This window comes from Notothenia rossii, assembly GCF_949606895.1.
Source record: "Notothenia rossii genome assembly, chromosome: 4".
Lineage (NCBI taxonomy): Eukaryota > Metazoa > Chordata > Actinopteri > Perciformes > Nototheniidae > Notothenia > Notothenia rossii.
The window spans coordinates 62042525-62065740 of NC_136902.1; the positions used below are offsets into that span (position 1 = coordinate 62042525).

The 23216-nt window shown below is 40.7% G+C and overlaps 1 protein-coding gene across 2 annotated transcripts in view; it reads left to right on the plus strand.

Annotated features, from left to right (window-relative positions):
- The first annotated feature begins 206 nt into the window (after positions 1 to 206).
- pipox (pipecolic acid oxidase) overlaps positions 207 to 23216 on the plus strand; it is a 61260-nt gene continuing 38250 nt past the window's right edge. Inside the window, exons 1-5 of one of the 2 annotated variants that reach the window (XM_079676134.1) lie at positions 207 to 802; positions 1947 to 2011; positions 2173 to 2319; positions 6953 to 7101; positions 14397 to 14610. In XM_079676134.1, the coding sequence (XP_079532260.1) occupies positions 646 to 802; positions 1947 to 2011; positions 2173 to 2319; positions 6953 to 7101; positions 14397 to 14610 (732 nt within the window). In that variant the 5' untranslated portion in view covers positions 207 to 645. The remainder of the gene's footprint in view (positions 803 to 1946; positions 2012 to 2172; positions 2320 to 6952; positions 7102 to 14396; positions 14611 to 23216) is intronic. The other variant, XM_079676133.1, reaches the window with a different exon arrangement.

Here is a 23216-nt window from a genome sequence, read left to right on the forward strand (position 1 = left end):
TGGTTTAGGCCCAAAATACATTTCTGATCAGCTGCTAAATTGATGAACCTTCCAGATCTCTCAGGTCTTCTGGGACTGGTCTGCTTTCTGTCCCCAGAGTCAGAAGTAAACATGGGGTAGCAGTGTTCAGTGTTGGGTGTAACGCGTTACAAAAGTAACGGAGTTACAGTAATATATTACTTTTTGCTGTAACGAAGTAATGTAACGCATTACTAATGAAATGTGGGTAATATATTACCCGTTACAATGCTCAGTAACGCAGTTACAACACATTTTAACCCGAAATTAAATGGTGTTTTGTTTTTTAAGAATGTACTAACATAGCGAGACATTGCGACACCGGACAAATTGTGCGGGTAGATTAGTAAACCTGGTGTTTACCCTTCAGGCTTCGCGTTGAGATCTTCGGGGAAGTTGAACGTTATGCAACCATTCAAAAAAGAGAACGTAGAAAATAAAATACTAACAACAAATTGCGTCAGGTGCGCGTGACCTGCTCCGCTGCGCGTGCATCATTTCCAAAGTGCTTCCACAGCAGTGATACACATCTGATCTGTGGATAATCATTTATACGAAAATGGTTAAAGCAACCATCACTAAACGCCAGCAACACTGCATCTACTGCAGACAGTAGCAACAGGTCAGATGCGGACATCACGTTACCCTCCGTTGTGGACACTAGCTTACTCCCGCCTGACTCGCCGGGCCCGGAGCAGCAGTCTTCGTCGCCCGAAACTACGCCGCCCCTCTGCGGCCCGCAGGTGCCAGGTATATCTAAACAACTACCCGCCTGTACAGTGGGGTAAGGCGGTCATTTTGCAGCTTGTGGTATAAAAATAGACAATGGCTAGAATATTCATGTGAAAATAGTACCATATTCTGACATGCCTGTAGAAATGTTGGGTCAAAAATAATGCATAACACAGATGCCTTCACCACGAATGGCTACAAAAATATCTCATATCCCAAGCTTATTATAAACGAGCTGATGTTGCAGCTGAAATGTTTTCCAGGTCACAAAGTCAACCTCACATGATGATGTGATACCAGTTGTCAAGAGCAGTAAATATTCTCTTCCCAGCGTATATGATGGGAGCAAGGTGATGATGTAGTAGGCTGGTTTTAATAATACTTTTGCCTTTCAATGTTTGCCATTTCAAACCATTAGCATGGTTTAAATCATATTTGCCCTGATTTACAATATGTTAACCTTCATTATAGTCCTTGACAGCGGTCTGTAGGCTACTGCTGTATTAACAACGTGTCACATGTTAAGAATTTACAATCAGAATCGAGTATTCAACTAAGCCCTGTAATACAAGTTGTTAGTAGCCTTAATATAAGGGCCTACACAGTTGTTATGCTATGCCACATTGCCCTTCACTGGATGCATAATGAGCTGCACTAAACTACATTTTAGCATTTAAAATACCTAGCTATTCTTTTGCGGTTATTTTGGTGAAAGTAACTAAAAAGTAACTAAAGTAGTGTAACTCATTACATTTCAGAGACAGTAATATTGTAATGTAACTTATTACTTTCAAAAGAGAGTAATAAGTAATATGTAATATATTACATTTTGGAAGTAACTTGCCCAACACTGGCAGTGTTGAGTTATTATGCTCCAAATAACTGGAACAAACTACCAGAAACCTGCAGGTTATATGCAACTCTTACTACTTTTAAATCTAGGCTGAAGATTTTTCTTTTTGCCGCTGCTTTTCATTTAACTATTCATATCTTACACTTCACTGTAACTTTTATTAAAGTATGTTATATCTGTTTTATTCATGTTTTAGGTTTATTTAATTATATTTGTTTTTAAATGACTGTTTTTAAATGCCATTTTTTTATGTGTTTGCGCAGCACTATTTCTAAAATCTCTTAAAAGCACTTTGAATTGCCTTGTGTTGAAAGTTGCTATAAATATTGTCTTGCCTTCATAGGATATCCATGTTGGCAACTGGCTACTTCAAAACAGTGTTCTGTGCCCCAACATCAAGACTGTCAGGTACTCCTATCATTATAATAACTACTTTGGTTATTTTGCTAGTTCAGTAGACGAACATTCTTCACGCCTTACAGGAAAAACTCGGGTAACAAATCGTGTCTGTTACCAAACTCCCCTCCACAAGTGGGCGTTTCCAGAAGTTATATTTACTAATCTTCCAGCCTTCACCCCGTGAGTTGGTGCCAAACACAAGCAACATGTCGAGCGAAGTGGAGTATGACTGCATAGTGATCGGGGCCGGGGTCCAAGGCTCCTTCACGGCCTATCAGCTGGCAAAAAGGAACAAGAAGACTCTTCTGCTGGAGCAGGTGTGTCACAAACACTACCCTGTTCCATAGCCTTTGTTAGTAAAGTCCTGCAGGAGGGAGGGAAAGTGTCAGATACAGTCAACAGCCGATCGAATGTGTCCTTAGGTTTATTTCAAATAATAACTGGCATATTAAAAAAGTAGAGTGCACATTTACAATGTGTGATGATGCTGTCTGTGCATTATAATAAGTGTTGGGCAAGTTACTTTTAAAAAGTAACTAGTGATAGTTATAGTTTCTGCTCCCAAAAAGTAACTAGTTACTTTATGAGTTACTAAATTATAAAAGTAACTAGTAACAAGTTACTTTACTTTAAAAATAATAACAATACAAATAGAAGTTTGTGTGTTGTTCTGTGGCACCGTAAGAGAAAAGACAACTCCCCACGTACATAAGTTAGGTGCTTCATGAGATTGGCATTGCTGTTATTCGATCTCGACAATGCTTTCTATCCTGCACAGTTTACATTTGACCGTAATATTTTTTGCGTCCTTTATCCCCACAAATTGAAAATAGTGGTTATATCTCCAAGTTGTAAATGCGCTGCTGCTCTCGCTGATACTTGCATCTGCCATTACCACTGTCACTACCATGGATGTATAATAAGAACTAATCGGGTCACTATAGACTACCTGGTTATGGCTAGAAAGGATCCGTCTAGTGTAAAACTCTCGCGAGAGTTTGACTGAATGTCACGTGGCTGAATGTTTACGTTTGGCAGGCAGCCTTTCAGTTACGATCGTTAACATCAGTTGGCCACAGCAAATGATGGTGAGAAGCTAAACTATCTATTAATTATGTCAATGACAGGGAGTGTGATTGTTGAAATAGGGTGTTAGCGGTCTTGTTGGTGTTCAAAGAAGAATGACAACACTGTAGATCACCAACACTATGGTTTATTTTTTATTCACAGGCAAGTCAACGTTGTCGCAGTAAAAGTCCCAAGATAGCTCCTGGTGCAATAAAATGTTCCCTTGCAGTGTTTTACTATTAAGTCTGATGTTTCTCTATTAATATTGCTGCTGCATTAATGTGTATGTTGCATCATGTTACTGCTGTAGATGTGTTTCCGAGCAGCTCCGATTACAACGAGAGTTACAACGAGAACGTGACGTCATATTTACACTAGACCAGTGGTCACCAACCTTTTTAAGCCCAAGATCACCGACCTCGGCCTAGGTGAAAGGCGAGATCTACCTGTTGCAGAATTGAGTGGAAAAGACGGCCCAGACAATGCTTCCAATTTGAGGCCTTTTATATAGGCTAATTGTATCTGAATTACTCTTACAATGAAGGCTCCATAATCAGCTCACGGCATATAGGCAGGGGTAAAGTGCTATTGGGGGGCGGACCTCACCTCCTCAAGGGGGGTCCGGGGGGTATGCTCCCCCGGGAAGATTTTCTTTTAAATATTGAAGTTGAAAGCATCAATCTGGTGCACTTTGAGAGCAACATGAAGAGATCTATGGATACCTCTCTCAGCACCCATATCAAACAGAACTGTAAACAGATTTTCTTTTTCTTTATGGATATTTTACAAATCCAGTGTTTCCCCTAGGATGGAGACATAGCAGCGGTGCTAAGGCACGTGGGCCCAGCATAATGTGAGCGTGGAGCGCGTGCATTTTTTTAGTGTGTGCGCGTGCGAAGTGCACCCCGCCAATTTGTTTCTATGTGTCAGCACAAGAAAGGCTCTTGAGGCCTAGTACCAGGGCCGGTTCTAGACAATTTGCTGCCCTTGGTGAGATTTTAGGCGACATTTTATGTGTAAAGAATAAATGAAAAATCTCTACACAAGACAAATACACTGCAAAAACAGAAACTTATTGACATAGGTAATAGACGTCAAAATGGCTTTAAATGTATTCAGTATTGTATGAACATGTTTGAATTTGGGGGTGGACGTCACATCCTCTAGGGGGGTCCGGGGGTATGCCCTCCCGGGAAGATTTTTTTTGGAACATTTTACAGTAAAATGCTTCAATCTGGTGCACTTTGAGCACAGAATTACTAGAAACCTGATCTAGAGGGTACAAATCTAAAACGCCCATATGAAAAAGATCGGTTTACATTTTAATAATCAAATAAGTATGTGAACATAATCAATAACCTACCATAGCCAATTACAAATAAATGTAGCTTATTTTAATTTTGTTGTTCATTCATATCTTATTTTACCAAGTTAACCTAGCGCCCACCGTACAGGACAAATTAAACGTGTAACCAGGGTGAAAAGGGTGTTACATTTACTTAAATATGAATGTTGTTACATCAAGGCCGAACATTTGGATGAGCGCCAACGTTCAAAAATGTTTTTTCCCTCCCAGACCTACCAGTGCAGCGCTCTAGGCGACCGCCTGTGTCGCCGATGCCAGTAACACAAATACTTAAAATCCCCATAACAAACAATCAAAAAAGAAAAATGGTCGCCACTTCTTATTATTTTAAGAAAATAAAAAATAAAAATAAAAAATCTTTTTTTGGGGGTACCTGGCTGGCGCCCCCTAGCAGCGGCGCTCATATTTCAGCAACGGCGCTGCGCCGCCACTATTTGTATATAGGGGAAACACTGAAATCACATTAAACTGTATTCTTGTTTTACTGCCATATAGTATGCTATTTCATACCTGTTTTTCATTTATTCTCTTATTGTTTGTCTTATCCGTTTCTCAATGTCGAGTATACCTGCTGCAGAGCCACTATTTCAAATAGCGCCGAAGGACTGTTTAAATGCATGTTAAATGCCCAGCATTCGGCGCCACTCGATGACGTAGTATACTTGATATAGTGGCTCTGCAGCAGGTTTACTCGAAACGGCCATTTTGTACAAATTAATTATTCTAATGAAACAGTTTTTAACATATCAACAGGGCTGGATTTATATAAGCAAAGGTCTTAAGGAAATTGGTTTCTTGTAACTTTATTATTTTTATATGACAAAGAATATTGTAAGCTAAAATAACAGGCGCCCTAAAACAGCACCTGCCTCATTGCAAAAACTTGATGAACCTTCATGCTGAGGGGTATTAAAGAGCAACTTCCAGGTTAAAGACACCTGTGAATAAATGTGTAGGAAAATGATGAATACACTAGATTTTCAAAAAAATATACAGAAATATACACTACAGTGACATCTGGCGTCGTTTTTGTAAGAAATGTTCACATCCGCATAAAAAAGCCTCGGCACGTGACCTCCTGCGTGTGACGTAACACAGGGGACACAAGGGGGAGAGCGGCCGGTGTAACGTATTAATAAACATGGATCCCAATGCTAGTTTCGACACAGAAGAAGTTGAACATGAATATTCGAATGCATATGACGGACCACAACCTTATAATTATGAGCCTGCTAGGCGTCCAAGAGACCAGGAGCAGCCAAGGATTAGAAGAAATAACGGCCATCGGAGAGCAATTGAGCTGTGGTGTGAGGAGAACCAGTGGAGAACTGGGCAAGGTATCTTGGTGAGTGACCGGCGTTAGCTACAGAATGTTAGCTAATGTCACATCACAGCATTGTAAAGTTAGCTATCATATATCAGGCTATAACTAAAGTAGCATTGATAATATAGTAACGTTACTGGCAGGACTGTTGATACTGATCCATAACAGAAACTAATGCGCCGGATCGTCAAGTATCAGCCGTATCTCGCGTTACCTAATGCAACTCCACACTACGGTGCTGTGTACCGGAGGAGAGACGCGAGATACGGCTGATACTTGACGATCTGGTGGAGAAAGGTTGTGGAGCCTCCGTTGATATGTCGTTGTAAATGGCTTGATGGAAAGCAGGTGTGTAGTCGGGGAGGGTGCACAGCTGATTGCAGCAGGTGAGTGGAGGTTGAGCCGGGAGCCAGGAGTGACAGCCACCACGCACACACAAACAACACAGACAGGGGGAAACAAACAAACACAAAGGAGACAGCTGGAGCAGTACAGCCACCACAGCGTTACCTAATGCAATGTCTTACGGTGCCGTGTACCGGAGGAGAGAGAGAGAGAGCAGCGAAGGGGGGGGGGGGGGGGGGGAGAGAAGTAATACGGTTTCCTGATAAAGCTGTGGAGAGTATGTGCTGCAGGGAGGTGGATGCACAACGCACCCAAGAACGAACGCTAGCTCTGCTCCTTTTTACTGTGGACTCAATGTCCTGACAGGCTGGTATTTGTGCAACCTGCACAAACACAATACTGCACCATGATTACAAATGGTGAAATACAATGTAAAACTACCGAAAAATACCAGCTCCATAAAACACAACCGCTCTACTCAACGCAACTCTACTATACCCGCGGTCAGAGAGCGGAGTTGTGTCCCCTGCGTGATGTAATATGACGAGTTTGTCGTATGACCTTAAAAAAAAGCCGTTTTTAAAAGCAGAGCTAAAAATTGCTGCTTTCCCTCTGAATTCCTGCCCTTATGTCTCGTAAAACATATCAAATCCTGCATTCACTTTTTTAATTGTAATTTTCAAGCAAGTTTAAGCATAAATGTAGAATAAATAAAAACCTGCAAGATGCTCTTTAAGTTCATTAACTGGACTTTTGGATTATTGCTCTCTGGTGGTTTTGACCATCTGGTGTGTTATTTCCAAATCAAAGTTACTTAAATATGTGATCTTTTGTTCATATTTTCCAGTTTGTCCTGCCCCACACACGAGGAAGCTCCCATGGCCAAACCCGCATCATCCGCAAGGCCTACGAGCAGGACTTCTACACCCAAATGATGGATGAGTGCTACAAGCTGTGGTCACAGCTGGAGAGGGAGGCGGGTGTCACACTGTACAGGTAAGCAGTCCGCATTAACACAGAGCGAGAAAAAGCCATTAAACAAAGCACAACAAAAGCTTTGCCACAACTAGGGGTGCAACAACTAATCAACTTAATCGATTCAAATCGATGACCAAATTAGTTGCCAACTAATTCAGTCGTCGATCCGTTGGTGACGTCATCACGTGTGTTTTACGCAAAGTTAAGCTCCAAAGTTATCTGTCTTTTTATCGGTACTGTAGGCATTTAAAACGTATGTCATATGTATTATTGCTACATAAACATTATATCGCAGTCTTACGGCCCGTCCACACAGCGGCATGCCTTGACGCTTGGCGGTGGGCGTATCTGAAGCTTGGGGATTTTTTGCGAGCAACGCGACCAACAACCAATCACATGAATCTCCCGCCCCCGACATACAAAGCAATAGCAATGTTAAAACGAAGTAAACTGGATATAAAATCCCCAAACAGGCGAAAACCTACCAGTTTCACCCACTGTCTCTGCCACCTTCCTCCATGCCTGGCTCCTCCGGTTTGTATCCCGGTAGATGAACAGAGACTGATCATACAGCACCGGGTGATTAACTACCGCTATAGTGAATTTTTCCTCCATTTTTTGGAATATGAGGAAATGAACTGCATAGTCTCTCCCAGCATACACGCGGTTTGATTGGCTAGTGCTTGTACTGTCAGATTTGAATAAACGGGATTTCATTGGCTGACGCTTCTGCCGAGGCGCCAAAAGTTGAACATTGCTGAACTTTTGTAGCGAGCAACGCCAGCAACGCGTCGCGTCGCTTCCCAAAATGCAGTTCGGCAAAAAGTGACGTCACCCCATTCAAAGTGAATGGTGAAGCGTCAACGCACGCCGCTGTGTGGACGGGCCGTTAGTATCGCCAACTCGTTTCTAATATGCAATTAGACTACAAAATGTGTCTATGGTGTATTTTTTCGATCTTTCCAATCCAGACGAGAGATCTCTCCTCCGTCTGTGTGCGAGGGGGCGGGGCAGTTTACACACACGCAGCTGCTATATGCATGCAACACACACACACACACCCGGCTGCTACATGCATGCAACACACACACACACACACACACACACACACTGTTAAATATGTTCTTTATTCTCGCGTCCAGGAGAGAAGCTTTAAAATGAGACTAAATGGAGTCTCTGAAAAGATTCAAATGGGATACTTTAATTAAAAAAGGCGCGGTAGTGTTACAGACAGAATATTGTTCCGGCAGAAAACAGCTGTGATCTGGCTCTCCTGAGCAAGAAGAGAAGAGACCGGATCTCTCCTCCGGCGCTGTTATATATCCTCTGCTGGCTCCTCCCCGCCAGCCGGCTCACCTCGTCTGCAATGTCCGTTATTGCATTTAAACAGAGGATAGGTTCTTTTCACATTCAATATATGCTTAACACGCCGTTTCTCCTCATATTCTCTTTCATCACTTTTCATTTAACACATTCTAAACGCTGTAATCAATACTCTAAACAATACTTCTCGGCTCGTTTGGTTTCCGGTCATTCCGGATGTTGTCACATGCTACTCTCGTCTGTAAACAATAATGTATTCAAATAAACTGTACTTTCATTTAATATTCAACATGGTAGTACCTCGACATCTATAGTTGTAGTGTTAAATCCGTAGGTTTCGGTTTGCACCACTCCATATCATTTCGCTACTCAATTCACCTCTTTAGGAAATCGTATATTAGCCACATGCTAAATGCTAACCGTAGATGAAGGATTTTCAGAATAAAAGCTTAACTGCTTGTGCACAAGAATTTCTGGTTTTTCAGTATAAAAGAGCGTTTAAACTGACGGTATGTTTAAGCTACATTATACCATCAAAACATTGATTTTAATTTCTAACAACACACACACACACACACACACACACACACACACACACACACACACACACACACACACACACACACACACAAACACACGGCAGAGATGGCGGATAGAACCGCTCCAAGGTGCGGTTAAACTTTAGCCGTTTTGACATGGACAATGCTCGTTGCCAAAAGTGCAATAAGAGTTTAGCATGTAACAAGAGCAATTTGTTTATACATTTAGCAAAAGTGCACCACATTCAGACGGAGAAATGCACCGGGCTCGACTGTCTTTCTAGTGGCTCTGTAGCCCCATCCACGAGTAACGTTTCCACGTCAGGTGTTATGTATGCTAGCAGCAACACACAGAGTTAACTAAATTATACAAACATGGGTTAATGATTAGAGGTAACTGAGTTATTTATTTTGTTAAAGTTTCAGCTATTCTCTTTACAGTTCTGTCATCAGATTATTTAATACGATTTGTTAAAACATTGTTGTTTCTTTTGATGTGAAATATTATGTATTTAATTTAAATAAAAAGCAATGAGTATTTTTCTCACAATTTGTTTAGTTAATTTACCTTGTTTTTTTTCAAAAGAACCGTTAAGAGTACCATTAAAGGACCGGATCGATAAGCAGTATAAGAGTAGTAGTACAGTTAAAACCTTAACGCATCACTGAATCACCTCTGGACAGCTTCCATGCCTCTGAATGTGGAACAGGGGCTTTTTTCATTTAGCTAAACCTCGGCTTTGCATGTACGCAGAGGGGGAAAGGGTTTGTGTGTTTTATAGTTTTCAGTGGCATTAAACTGAGAACAGCATCAACCCTCCGGAATCACTTTTAGTTTCCTGTTCATAGTGTATAGTGCAGGAATAAGTCCTAAATTTTGGAAATAAGTTTGCATTTTACCCCTTCCCTTTCCAACATCTCTAGGCCATTGGGTTTTTGAACGTGTTATCTGTCCGTAACTTTATTCCATACTGAATTTCTCAAAAACTATTGAAAGGAGTGCCACCAATGACTTTAGGATGCATCTTAATAAATGTGGTAATCAACTTTTCTACGTTTTCAAATCGAGTACTACAGGAATGAGTCTTAAAACCCGGAAATGAGTTTCCATTTCAGTAGTTCCGGGTCGCTTGTCTCAAAGCCAAGAGTCTTTGGTTGGATGTCTGAAATAAGGTCTGTGATTAAGAAATGTTCATGGTAAGTTAAATAAAATAAAATAGGTAATGTTACTAACAAATTAGTTGAACAAACGTCGAACGTTTGCTGCCTTTAGCTGCCTTTTGCTGAGTGAGTGAAGTCATGCAAACGTGATGAAGCTTGGTAATAGCCTAACGAAAGCTATGTTCCTCTGGTGATTGCATTTACAATTTATAAAGGTATTATTTATATATCCTACTGAACAAAACATGTAAATATCATAAACGTGTCTTTGCCAAAAATCCCACCCTTAATATTCCAATAAACAATGGAAAGATCCCATTTATCTTGTGGAGGACTCCCTTGCAATACTAACAACAGGGTCGGCCTACACAAATATGTCATCACTGCACCACTCTATTACCTCTGTTTGTTCTTGGTACCAGAGAGCCAAATAACACATTGATTTATTATTCATGTCTCTCCAGGGTAATAGTTCATGGTGCCAAGCCACGCCCACATTATGTTCCCCTAGAAACACAGTCCCCGTCCCCCTGTGCACCCATCCGAAGCTCATGACTGATGGGTCCACATCTGAAGGCCACCTGTGCCCTTGGGCTGGAAAAAAATGTCTGCATCACAATGAGAAATTTCCCAGCGAGGCAGTGTGAGCAATGTCTCCCACTTGTGCTGCTGCCTCTGGGACAGATGGAGCCATCGTAAGAGCGGGAGCAAATCTAAAATCTTTATTTTTCTCCACATACATGGCAACATATGTGCACATCCAGCAGCTGAGCTAGTGCAACCAATCATCGATTTTGACAGTTTGGACTAGATGAGGTATCATATTTACGATCTTACACTCGCATGGCTTTTCCTGCCTCCGTCACACACTCGTAAACACACAAGCACACAGGGAGACATAGTCATAAAGTGTTGTGATGAATGGCTGAAGCCTTTAGCTGGGGTTGTGTGTGCCTTATGGCGGCTGACAGATGTCAGAGCAGCCTTTAGTAAACTCTGCTGGCAAAGGGCAAGTCAACCATCTATCAGGCAGATTACTGAGTCAGACCCTATTTTTCGCAACCTCTCACCCTCGGACCCAATAACTTCTCACTGGAGCTGCTGTGATCAGCTGTATAACTGTCGGCTAATGGCTTATGATGTCCAGTCAATGTTAAGGATCTTTTTTAAGGTTCCTTCAATATTTTATAGCATATTTTTCTGCCACCACACAGTTCTATTGACATTTCACTCCGGGTAAACCAAACTAACTTAAAATAATAAAAGCTACATTACTCATATTATTATGTTTAATTTATAACCGATAACAGACTCCCTTTGTTAACTTTGACCCATTGCACTTTATAGTTTTGATTTCAATGACATTCTTGTGTTATAACGGATTGCAGGTATGTCAGGTGCACTCATCAGTTGTATTTTGTTGATGTCCAATTGCGTAGTTCAACTCTGCTTGTTCCACAACTATTTATCTATTTGCTTTGCTTGCTCTGCATGCTTTGTGTCCTAATAATGCTAATTATGTTGCTGTCTTTATGGGGTCTTGTTATATCATATCTGTAAAGGTTTAACCATCACTCACTGAGCAGTCGAGGTCCTCTCAGCACTTTGGTCTTTGATGTGGGTTGTACACGTAACATGCGTTTATGTATTGACTTGTCACATAAGCACCAAAGAAAAGATACAGCACATTTTTCTTAGTCTTATCTTTTTTTTCAAGTGTCTCTTAAACAGCAGTCAGTGGGTGTTCTGACATAGGATATATGTATTAAGATGATTTTCTCTTTCATCTTTTTGAGTGTCCTTTGATATGAAGCATCACAGACCAGCTCGGGCTTACTGAGTACACTTTACTGGCATAGACACCTTTCTGAGTTGACAAATTGAAATGTGTCAGAAAAGTATTGTTTTTATTTTGGAATGGCTTGTAGGTTTGATCTGACTGGTGTCGTAACACCAGCATGAGAAAGTTTGCCGTTTTATATTTAAAAAATGTTACAATTCCTCATACCCTAAAAAACAGAATAACCGTATATTTCCCCCAGAAGTTTGACAAGGCTAATCCATCTTGCAGATGTTGAGATATTGAACTGAATATGTGTAAATTAATTGGCATTCATCATCTGATGACAATGCGTGCTGGTACAAAATGATATGCCAATCGAAGAGTTTTCGACCAAAGTAGTGGACCAATAACACTGCTGTACCTAAAAATAATAGTACAAATAAATACATGGAAAACTCAAGTATTTCTTGAACTTAGGTAACTTAACTTTTTTTCCATACAGGAACATGCAAATGGTTTTAATGGGTTTAGTACCTTGAGCAGTCAGACAAAATATAGGAAAACAAATCAGCAGGTAAGCAGAGTTCTCCCTCTTAAGCCCCAAGCCTGTTTTTCAGGTTTCAGGCTCGAAAATGACATTCCCAGAACAAATGACCATATCTTCCCTTCTAAAAGGGTTACATTAATAATCTTTTTTCTCAAAGTAATGATAAACCTGTGAGTTGGATGTAGAAAAGTCAGAATCAATATAGATGTTTCAGATTGAAGAAAATTCGGATTGAACATGGTAAAAAAACTGTAAATTATAGTTTCCGTCCAAAAAATATGTTGTACCTATAGTGAAAACTAACCTTGGATGATGGGTTAGTAGACTAAAAGCTTTAGGAATCCAAATTACAACATACAATAAGTACCCTGTATCAAGATTGATGCAAAACAAGTGATATTTGACCTTTCTAGACAGATTTAGCAAAAAAAACCTCTTCTGTGGCCATTTGGGTGGATTTTCCTTATCTCTGGCCCCCCTTCTTCGATTTTGACATATAACATCTCTTTCTGACCGTTAGAGCCAATAGAGTCGAAGGGAAATCATCCCGCACACACTCATGTAAAAACAAAAAGATGGCGTCTTCGCGAATTCAATGAAGCTGCAGAGCGTAGGAATGGCCTGCTCTACTTTTTTGAAACGTAATTGCAGTTTTATTGCTTATAGATTATCAGAACATTTCAAAGGGGACACAGCCACATTGGATATTAACCTATGGATTAACTACATCATCGTTGTTATCGTTTTAATGCCATTGAAGATCAGTTTAGACCAGACAAAGACGAAGGTAAGCCATGTTAGCATTGTGGGCTACCTAGCGCCACTTGTTTTGATGTACGTTTTTGTTGATAACGTCGCGAGTTTGTATCTTTCAGTGTTGAGGTGGGCACCGTTAGATTCTGTGTCTTTACGATCATAAACAATGTGTTGGATGTGCAGCTAGGATAAGTAATAAGGGAGCTAAGAGTGATTTTCGGTGCAGTAATAGGTTAGCATTTTTCGCTCTGGGCTAATTCAGAGGCTCACTGTTAGCATTGTGTGTTTTTTTTTAGAAAAGAAAATGAAAAAGATCAGTTAAATTACTTTTTTTCCGTTATATGGATATAAAATATTCATAGTTTATTCAATATTAAGGTTCCTTAGACGTTGTTTCCTGCAAATGACGCGATTTCGGCCCCGGAACCGGATCCGAGGGGCCTAAGAGGTTAAACTTTTTGAAACTGACTTGATGCTACTAATAATCCATGACACTAGAAAACTATAATGTCACCTTATCATTTATACTCCGAACTTTAAAAAATCTTGCTAGACCTTCACGTTAGTAAAACGTTATCTCCCTACTGCGAAATCAACAGCTCTCTTCTATACATAGCCTTATTTTCTTTCCTTTCTCTTGCAGTTTAGCAATAAAACAAAACAAATGACTGTTTATATCATATTAGCAGTGATAAAGCAATACTAAATTCATATTTAAACGTTGGTATGCTTTTTTTATTTATTTCAAAGCATTTACAATCACAAAATTCACAAGGTCAGAATGTGGTAAAAATCTACCTGGACTGCCTTGTATCACTGTCACAACGCTTCAGGTAAACATGAAATGAAAGCTTTATATTCATACACAATAATGGAAACACTAAATGGTTATTGGAAATATTCCTTCAACATATTATTTCAAGGTAAGGAAGGGAAACAACAAAGCGAATAGGGAGCAATCAAGGGTGGATTTCCAAAAAAGGATTGTATTTTGCTAGTGAAATATTGTAAACTTAGTACCTTTTTTTTGCTAACACTTTTGTATTAAAGAACTCAGAAGTTGACCTCTTGTAGTCCTTGCCATCTTTGACTGTTGTAGTAATACAAGTATTTCCGCTTGACGTAAATCTTCCTGCAACATTAGAATTAACAATGCTTCCATATGTCATGACCATTTCCAACCATGTTCTTCCTCTCCTCTCAGACAAACAGGCCTCCTGGTGATGGGACCAGAGCACAGTGACAGTTACCTGCTGTATAAGAACACCATGGAGAGGAACAATGTCCCCATGGTGATTCTGACCCCTGAAAACTTCAGCCAGCACATCCCCAATGTCATCCCGGCTGAGGGAGATGGAGCGCTGGTGGATATAAATGCTGGAGTCCTGTATGCTGACCGTGCGCTCAAGACTGTACAGGTACTGCACAGAAACTGCTGATTGAGCATTGGGCATGTTTGCTTAGGGTACTAAGTCAAGGCCAGTTAAGAGTTCCATTTAGGAAATTATGTGGACCTAGGACTGAGCATAGGGCTTCAATAGTTAGGAGCACCAGGCAGTGAAAGTACATTTTTTGCCACACTATTTAATAAGGCGTTTAGCTAGCTTACTAGCTTACATTTTCTCTATATCCTACCGTTAGCTTTAGCCTACATTCCCGTACGCATGTTGTAACTGTATAAAGGTTAACCCTCCTACAGTATTCAGCTCTCAAAGGAGTCAGAGCACCAGAGCGCAATGTGCAGTGAATGAGTGAGAGTTACTTCTTTACCGCACTATCTAATAAATTGTTTTGCTAGCTTACTTTTTTTCCAAATCCTAACGTTAGCTTTAGCCTACTTCTATTTGCTAATTCATTTTTGTAGGCATATTGTTACAGTCTACAGATATCATGCCGCTCTCTCACTGATAGGCAAGAGGCACGCCCTCTTTTTAATATACTGTTCAGATCAATAGGACCGCTTTGCTTTCATTCAGTTAAATTAGCCCTTTCGTTAATTCATTTAGAAGTAGAAGGCTCTCTTTTTCCAGTGTCAGATTGGTAAACAAACGCACACTTTATCATCTGACTGCTTCTGTTTCTTGACCTGTGTCATTTTGATTAAATAATATTGCAGTGTTTGGATCTCAACCAGTATTATGCAAGTGCAATGTCATATCTGACAGAACTGTTGGACAGCGCAACAGTAAAATGAAATACAAATTGGGATTAGCTGTACTTGCCTTTTAAATTGCCTATATGAATTTAATCATTACTGTGATTGAAGTCCAATCAAGAGTACAGTAATCATGGAGGTCTAGAAATTGCATTAAACTTAAACTATTGTATTATACTTTCCTTCCATTAAAATGCACAATTGATATACATCCTCCACATTTTTAAAAAACCCGGACCTTTCAGATGGATTAGCCAGTGTAAAAAAACATTTAGATAAAATATAAAACAAACTTTGTGTCTGTTCCAGGGTGAAGGCAGAAAGCCATGTCTTGACTTAAGAAATCCGTGCCATGCAACATTTACAAAAGAACTCGTTAGAGAGTTGGGCTGAAAGATACCAAGATGTGGATAATTGAACATATTTTATTCCCATTGTTTTAATCTAATAATAGCGCACTCCAGCAATACATTCACATTACTGGAATGTCAGCACTGAGGAGAGGCACTGGAGGAGAACAGAGCCATCCATGGCTGCCAGGTCAAGCACAAAACTCTGCTTTGTTATTTCAGTGAGGTGCCATTTTCAATTGACTGGACAGATTGTTCAGCCGCTCTATTGTGAAGCAGCAGTCAATTATACATTAAAGCTTGTAGTGATAGATGTGTTGTAAATCCGTAGATTATTTCCTTGTGCATTTTCATGCCTTGACTCTTTAATAGCCTCTTGGCTTTAGTATTATATCCTAATAGATGTCACTATTGATCTGTCTTATTTCATTATCTCTGGTTTCTTAATGTGTTCTTTCTCTCTTTTTGTGTTCTCTTTCAAAATAAACTCAGGGCTGTATGCAGGGTCAGCTCAAGTCTGTGTGATGACCACACATCAACCTTCTTTAACAAGTCACTGCAGTGATGTTGGCTAGCTTAACTTTGCACTGTGTGTGACACAAAAGCCAAAGTCTATGGGGTTTTTTCCATTAGCTTTTAGTTTGGCAAACATTAAGCTCTTTGGCAAACAAACTTTTATGACTAACACGTTTTGTTTGGCAAGAACAATTTAAAGGGAGGGAATCCTCATGACACACATTTTTAAATAATTATCATCCGATAAAACAGACAAGTCTCTGCCAGTCTTTTTTTTTTTTTTTTAATCCGATGACGTTATCATTGATTTTAAGCTGATTAATTACCGAAATAACATCAACCCTGTGGGCGGCGCCATTTTGACAGGTCACATGGCTTATTTTACAGGAAGTGACGTGAACTATGCGTTTGGTGTCGAGGACAAATTGACGTATGTGCTTTGTTCATGTTGTTTACTCTAGTTACTCTCACAATTCTATTGAAATGTGCCTCATTGTATCGCGAAACATTGCCACAATTCGGATAGGAACAATCCATGGAATGCTCCGTGTGAACGTGCACGTGTGCTCCGTGAATGCTCTGGAATGCTTTCTTTATTTGATTGATTAACTACTATGGAATTTATTCAACTACATTGTACCATTATTATGTTAGGCAGGGCTGCCAACACTCACGCATTGAGCTTGAGAGTCACGCAATTAACCCATATCTCACGCAATCACGCCACACTTACCTTTCCGTACGCTAAGTTTTCGTCCAAAACAAATGTATATTAATATAAAAATAAAGTGAAGGAAAAGCAAACCGAGCGGTCTAAGAAATGAGACGGTCTTCTGGCTTAGTTCAGTAAAGTTGGAACGATATTGGAAGATTCTGATTTCACAGATCAATAACTCATGAAAACGTTATTCAGACACAAATGACGTCTCCTAAGTACCGTGGTAAGGTTGACAACGAACTACAATCACATTTTGATCAAAAAAAGCCAATACGCACCGTCCTCCGAGCTGGACACATTACATCGGTCTCTATCCGCAGCCGGAGAAGAAACGAGTGCTCTGCTCAGGGACCGTCTGCAAAGTGCAACTCCGAAAAAAGAGAATACAATAATATTCAATCACTATTATACAGCTTATTACTACCAAACTCACCACACACATCAATCCTGGTGGTCATACCACAGCAAGGAGTTTGGAAGAATATGCTTTTGAATAATTTTTGGGAATATTTATAATGTAAAATCTTCAATAAATATGGCATCATCTTAAATAACTTTACTATTATACAGTATATTTCTACCAAACTCACTATTTGCATTGTTGTTGTTAGCATCTGGTTAGCTTAACGGATATTAAAAGTTGTTTCTAAAACAATGAGAGGGAGAGCTCTGTCCTGTCAGACTGAGAGATAACTACAGCTCAGTGAGGTAAGGGACTCTGTTTAGATACTTTAGTCTAGTTATCTCAGTGGGTCTCATACGTTTTGGTCACCATTTATGAGAATAAATGAAAAACAGTTATGAAATACTATATGACAGTGAAAAGGTTTAAAAAGTTTAAAAGGTGAGTGATTTGTAAAATATCCATAAAGAAAAAAGAAAATCTGTTTACCATAAATTCATTTTGCTCTCAAAGTGCACCAGGTTGATGCATTTAACTATAATATTTACAAAAAAAATCTTCCCGGGGGAACATGCCCCCGGACCCCCCTAGAGGAGATGAGGACCCCCCCCCACTTATAAAATAGCACTTGATTGTAAGAGTTGCGGGTACACTGTGTATGTGCGTATTCCACTGTAGCGCCCGGTACATTAATGGGAAACCCTGTACGTGTTCAATACATTTGTAACACTGTACACATGAACGTTTCTTTTTTCGGTTCACCAAAAAAAAATCTCACTCCAAGCTGAACTCAAATGTTGGCAGTCCTGTGTTAGGACTCCTAGCCTACATTGTTCTATAAAGAGTGCATTCTGTAGATATGCTTTTTGATTTCTTTTATCATGGCTATACTTAGTAAAGTTTTGGTTTTGAAAATTATCTGTCATTGTCCTTCATGTCCTTGCCATGCAATTGTAGACAGAATCCATTTGACACGCTTTAGAATTAACAACCATAAACTTCTTATTGAATATGGTCGATACACAAATATTCCTGTAAATGACAGGTTGTGCAAACATTGCCATGAGATTGAGGATGAAAATCATTTCCTCCTAGAATGTAAACTTCATTATAAAACTTTTGATAAAGTCAATTCAATCTTTAATCCAGAACTTCCTAACCAAATAAAATGTCTTTAGTTGATATGTCCATTAATAATAATAATAAAAATAATAATTGTAAAGTATATAATGCTAAGAAGAAAGGGCTGTACCCGTCAAATTTACCCACCTTTCATTTATTGGTTCAACCAAAGAGGTGCGTTTCACATCCTTCATGGCAACCAGTGCTGTTCTCAATACAGCTTTTTCTAACACCACATTGTCGAATTCCCTGTGTAAACATATGCAATCCAAGTCGTCTGTGAACAATTTATTTTCAAGCTCTTCAAGCTCATGACAACATATGTTCATAAGAGGATTGTCCATGGCTACACACCGATCGCAAGTACACCATTCATGTACAGGTCTCCCTACTCGCCCCCCGAAATCAATTGCACGAGTAAAGGGATCGTCTCCAGCAAGATCACCGTGCTGTTCATCCTCATCGTCACTGTCCCTGGATTCCTGACGGTTCTGGCCACTTGGCTTGAACCTGTATGGCTGAATTCCCCCATCCAATCTCTCCACATTGCTCAAAACTTCTTCCTCGGCTGACGAGTCCAAACTCAAATACTCCGCCATGTTTTCGTCGAATGAGCTGTCGTGTTTACAAAGTGAACACATAGATGACACCACGACCTAGTTTTTCGGATCATGTGACTACTGAAAATGGCCAAAATGGCAGCTGCCTGACGGAATATACAGGTTTTGATAAAAAAGAGCTATAAAATCATTATTTACTGGGGAATATCGCTGATTTCTTCAGGGTATGGTTTTAACCATAATTTTTCACTAAATACTGAAGTTTTTATTAACTATCTAATGACTGGAGCCTTCATTTAAGTTGTAAATGCAACAGCCAGAAATAAATAACTAACATAAGGCTATAAATGAACTTAGCTTAAATGGGGCGAAACCCGCATGCTGGTTCAGGCAGTCTACTCGAGCAACAATGATACATTTACACGTGATGGTCCTTGTCCCTCTTACAACAAACCAAACATATTCTCCTAAACCTGCCGCTCTGTTTATGCTACCTGCCTCCACGTTGCTGCTGCTTGCCTGCCCCACCACCACCCCAGCTTCAACCCCAGCATCCACCTGTAGGCTCGGGGGGAGGGTTATCTAATCATCGCTCTTTGTAAATCTGTGTAGTGATGAGGCCCGAGTCTAGACGCCAAACTCAAATCGTATGCTGCTTCTAATAAACATATCAAAGAGAAAAGTAACATGTAATGTAATGTCTGACTGAACTAAGCTAAAGGCAGACTTGTGTTCGGCTTCATGATGTTCAATAGTTTAAATTAGTCACTTGTTAACAACAGCTATTTTTAAGAGATATGTTAACTTTCTAACCAAAAACTCATTTATATATTATTGACTGAGCAAACCAGAAGTGCCAAAATGCTAACTCATTCAGCAGTTAGCCTTTAGACTAACGTTGCCTTCCCATGCTAGCGGTGTGGCTAAAAATGGCTATTGAACAGCTATAGGAGTTAGTGAACTTATGGGAATAGTGAGAAGTTTTTAACTGTACTGACAGGCAGCTGCACCTGCAAATCATATTGTTTCTTGACCAGGGTTTACAAAACATTTTTTTTTTTATTATTTAGCTTAATAAGTGTGTGTACCGGTGCATGCATTGTGGTTATCTGGTTACTATAAAGTCCTCATGTAGTGATAGCTAACATACTGTATAATTGGGGCGGTAGTGAGAGCACATTTCTTATTTTCAACACTAATGTGTCTGAATCGTCTGAATGTAGAAATAGTCCAATGGTAAGCTCTGGAAATCAACATACAATATTTAGACTCAGAGATAACACTTAGGTTCCGTTTACACGGAGACGGAACGGGTTGTATCCACTACAGTTCTCTTCTATCGTATGGACGGTTCGTTCACACGCGGCCGTAACGGAACTGCGGTAACGAGGCCCTCAAACGCTAACGGGTCCCAAGGTGGGTAGATCTGCGGACGGAACGCTCTTGGGGGTCAAACGGCATTGCTGATGTGTTTCGCCATCAACAAACAACAACAGTGTTCCGAGTGTTTCGGAGCCAGGTCCCGGTATCTCGCAGGACAGTGCACCCAGCAAGAGCCTCCAGCAGGCCCCCCCGCACGGTTTCCTCGTCCCTTGGAAGAAGGCGGAGAGGTGGGTGTTTTTTATCTGCTGGTGGACTACCGGGAGAACGCATTGCCCCCCCTGGTGGCTGAAATATGTACTGCATTACTAAGTCTAAAACTGTTCCAAATACAAATATTTCGTATATATAAATATTTTAATAGATGTAATAAAATGATTGTTACAATAAAAAATCTGAATAATATCATGTTTTGTTTGAAATAATTTAATTTTGAGCAGTCGCATGTTGTGACGTGTGTGTGTGACGTGTGAGGTTAAGGACACAAGTTCCCTCGCTTTTTTTGTATACAAGTGATTCAGCTATTGTATTAGCAGTAATGTATATTCTGCGATTTTTAAAACGTCCAATTTTCGTCTTGTAAAGCTTCAACAACAGAAGAGCCACCGACTGAGCCTAACCTACCAACCAGCAGCCGTCAGAATGTGAAGTGGCAGACACACAAACAAGCAGCTCTGGATGAGCTAAACCAGTTAACGTTAGCCCCACAGCGGAGAGCTCTGGATTAGCAGGACCAGCTAACGTCATTACCCCACAGCAGGGAGACCCACCGGTGCCGGGGCCGTCAGTGGGTCATGATGATCTTGGGGAAAAACACAGCTGTCCCAAGCAGCCTACTTTATCCGAATTCCCCTCAAAAATGATTGGGAAAACAAAACGTTCATTTTCCACGTACTATTACAAGAACTATCCCTGGCTGTAATATTCAGTACGAATGGATGCCGTCTTCTGTTTTCATACCGCCACTTCCAGACTGACAGCGTTGTGGCCTGAGTGACTGAAAAACTAAGCAGCCAGACAAGTGGTCTGTGGAGGCCAGTGGCCTTTATGGCCCACATGACCAGAATCTCTTTCATTACATGTGTTATTGTATTTGAAGACATACTATGTGTGATTCATGTTACTCACAAGGCCCTACAGTCCTCCAGCTGCACACTCTCCGAAGCTGCGGCGCTTACCGACAACCTGAAGGCGCACTTCAAATCTCAGAGACAAGCAGATACGTGGAGCCATATGTGGAGATCAGTGAAACAGTTCTGCCGGGACAACAACGTGGCAGTACCTGTGGATGCAGATGTTGAGTGTCAGACTCCGGGTCCCCTTGCACCCTAAAGAAAACGGCTACAAAACCCCCCGACCTCCTCAACAGTTTCCTGGTTACAACTACTTTGGCCAAAGAGAAACTGATGAAAGTGGCGCACAAAGGTCACAGAGTGATACAGCTGGATTTCAGCAGCACCTATATCTCCCTGTGCGGACACCCTCATCAACGAACTAGACAGACGATTCATGGGATAGTCCATAGACCTGGCACGAGCATGTGCAGCACTGTTTAAATGTGACAAAAATGGAATTGAACCTCTCGTACAAAAATACGCACAGCCGCTCAAAATTCACCCTCTCCTTCTACAAGCAGAGATGGACCTTGTTAAAGCTCTGCTGTCGCACCTGTTGCACTTGAGCATCTTCGAAAGACTGTTAAAAAGGAGAGCTATCCAAATGTATACAAGATGCTCCAGTTGGCATCGGATTGCCACCTCAGAGAGAAGTTTTTCTGCAATGAGGAGAATTCAGAACTGGCTGCGGTCAACGATGGAGGAACAAGATTTCGTCACTTGCTGTTCTTCACATGAGGACGACATAACTGCACAGCTGTCACCTGAGGGGATAGTGGATATATATGCGGAACGTAAAAAAAGGCGTCTACTTCTGCACTAAGGTAGGACACTGGTTAATAATATTGTAGCGTGTTCAAGTAACCAAGGGATATAGTAGTTATCAAATAAGTATAAGATGTGCACAGTTTATGATACGTTTTACAGTTATGTAATGCACTGTTGTTGGGGGAGAGACTGCCCCTTCCATATGAGTGTGTGTGTACGGCGGGCACTAGGCGTGCATGACAGGACGAGTTGTGTTCGTATGTGGAAAAGTCATATGTGCGGTGAACGCTGGCTTTATTGCTACTGTATCCGTAGCAATAGTTGGGACTGTGTACTGATGTCAGTAAAAAGGTTTGCCCCCCCCAAGCGCAAATGTCAAACTCCGCCTATGGTCACCGCTAAATCCACAGCGAAGAATAACCCCAGAATAAACAGAAGGGCAACCATGCTCGGGAGGTCTTCTTCGCTGCTTTTGGTGTATTTTGTGGCGCAAGTACAGCACCACTTACAGGCCGGCCCGGCATATGTAGTACAGCGCAGCGGCGCCGGATTCATTTCACAAGTGGGGGGGGCCAAAAAGCGCTGACATACTTGCCAACCCTCCCAATTTTCGCGGGAGACTCCCGATTTCATTGCCCTCTCCCGGGTTCCTCCCGGGGTCATATTTATCCCGCATTTCTCCCGATTTCTGACTAAATCTGAAACATAACTGTTTCATTCTAACATAACGCTCCAAATGTTACTGTTTCCATTCGGACTTTAATACAGCTACACCATTCTTTAGTTTCCATGGTAACGCGTCTCTTTAGTAGCGCGCAACTGAAAGTCTGAGAGGGTGTTCAGCACGGGGAGGAAGATAGTCACAGAACAAGAATGGACAACTCTACCCTCTGCTCACTTCTTTCCTGTAAATTAAAGTGGACCTATCATGCAAAAT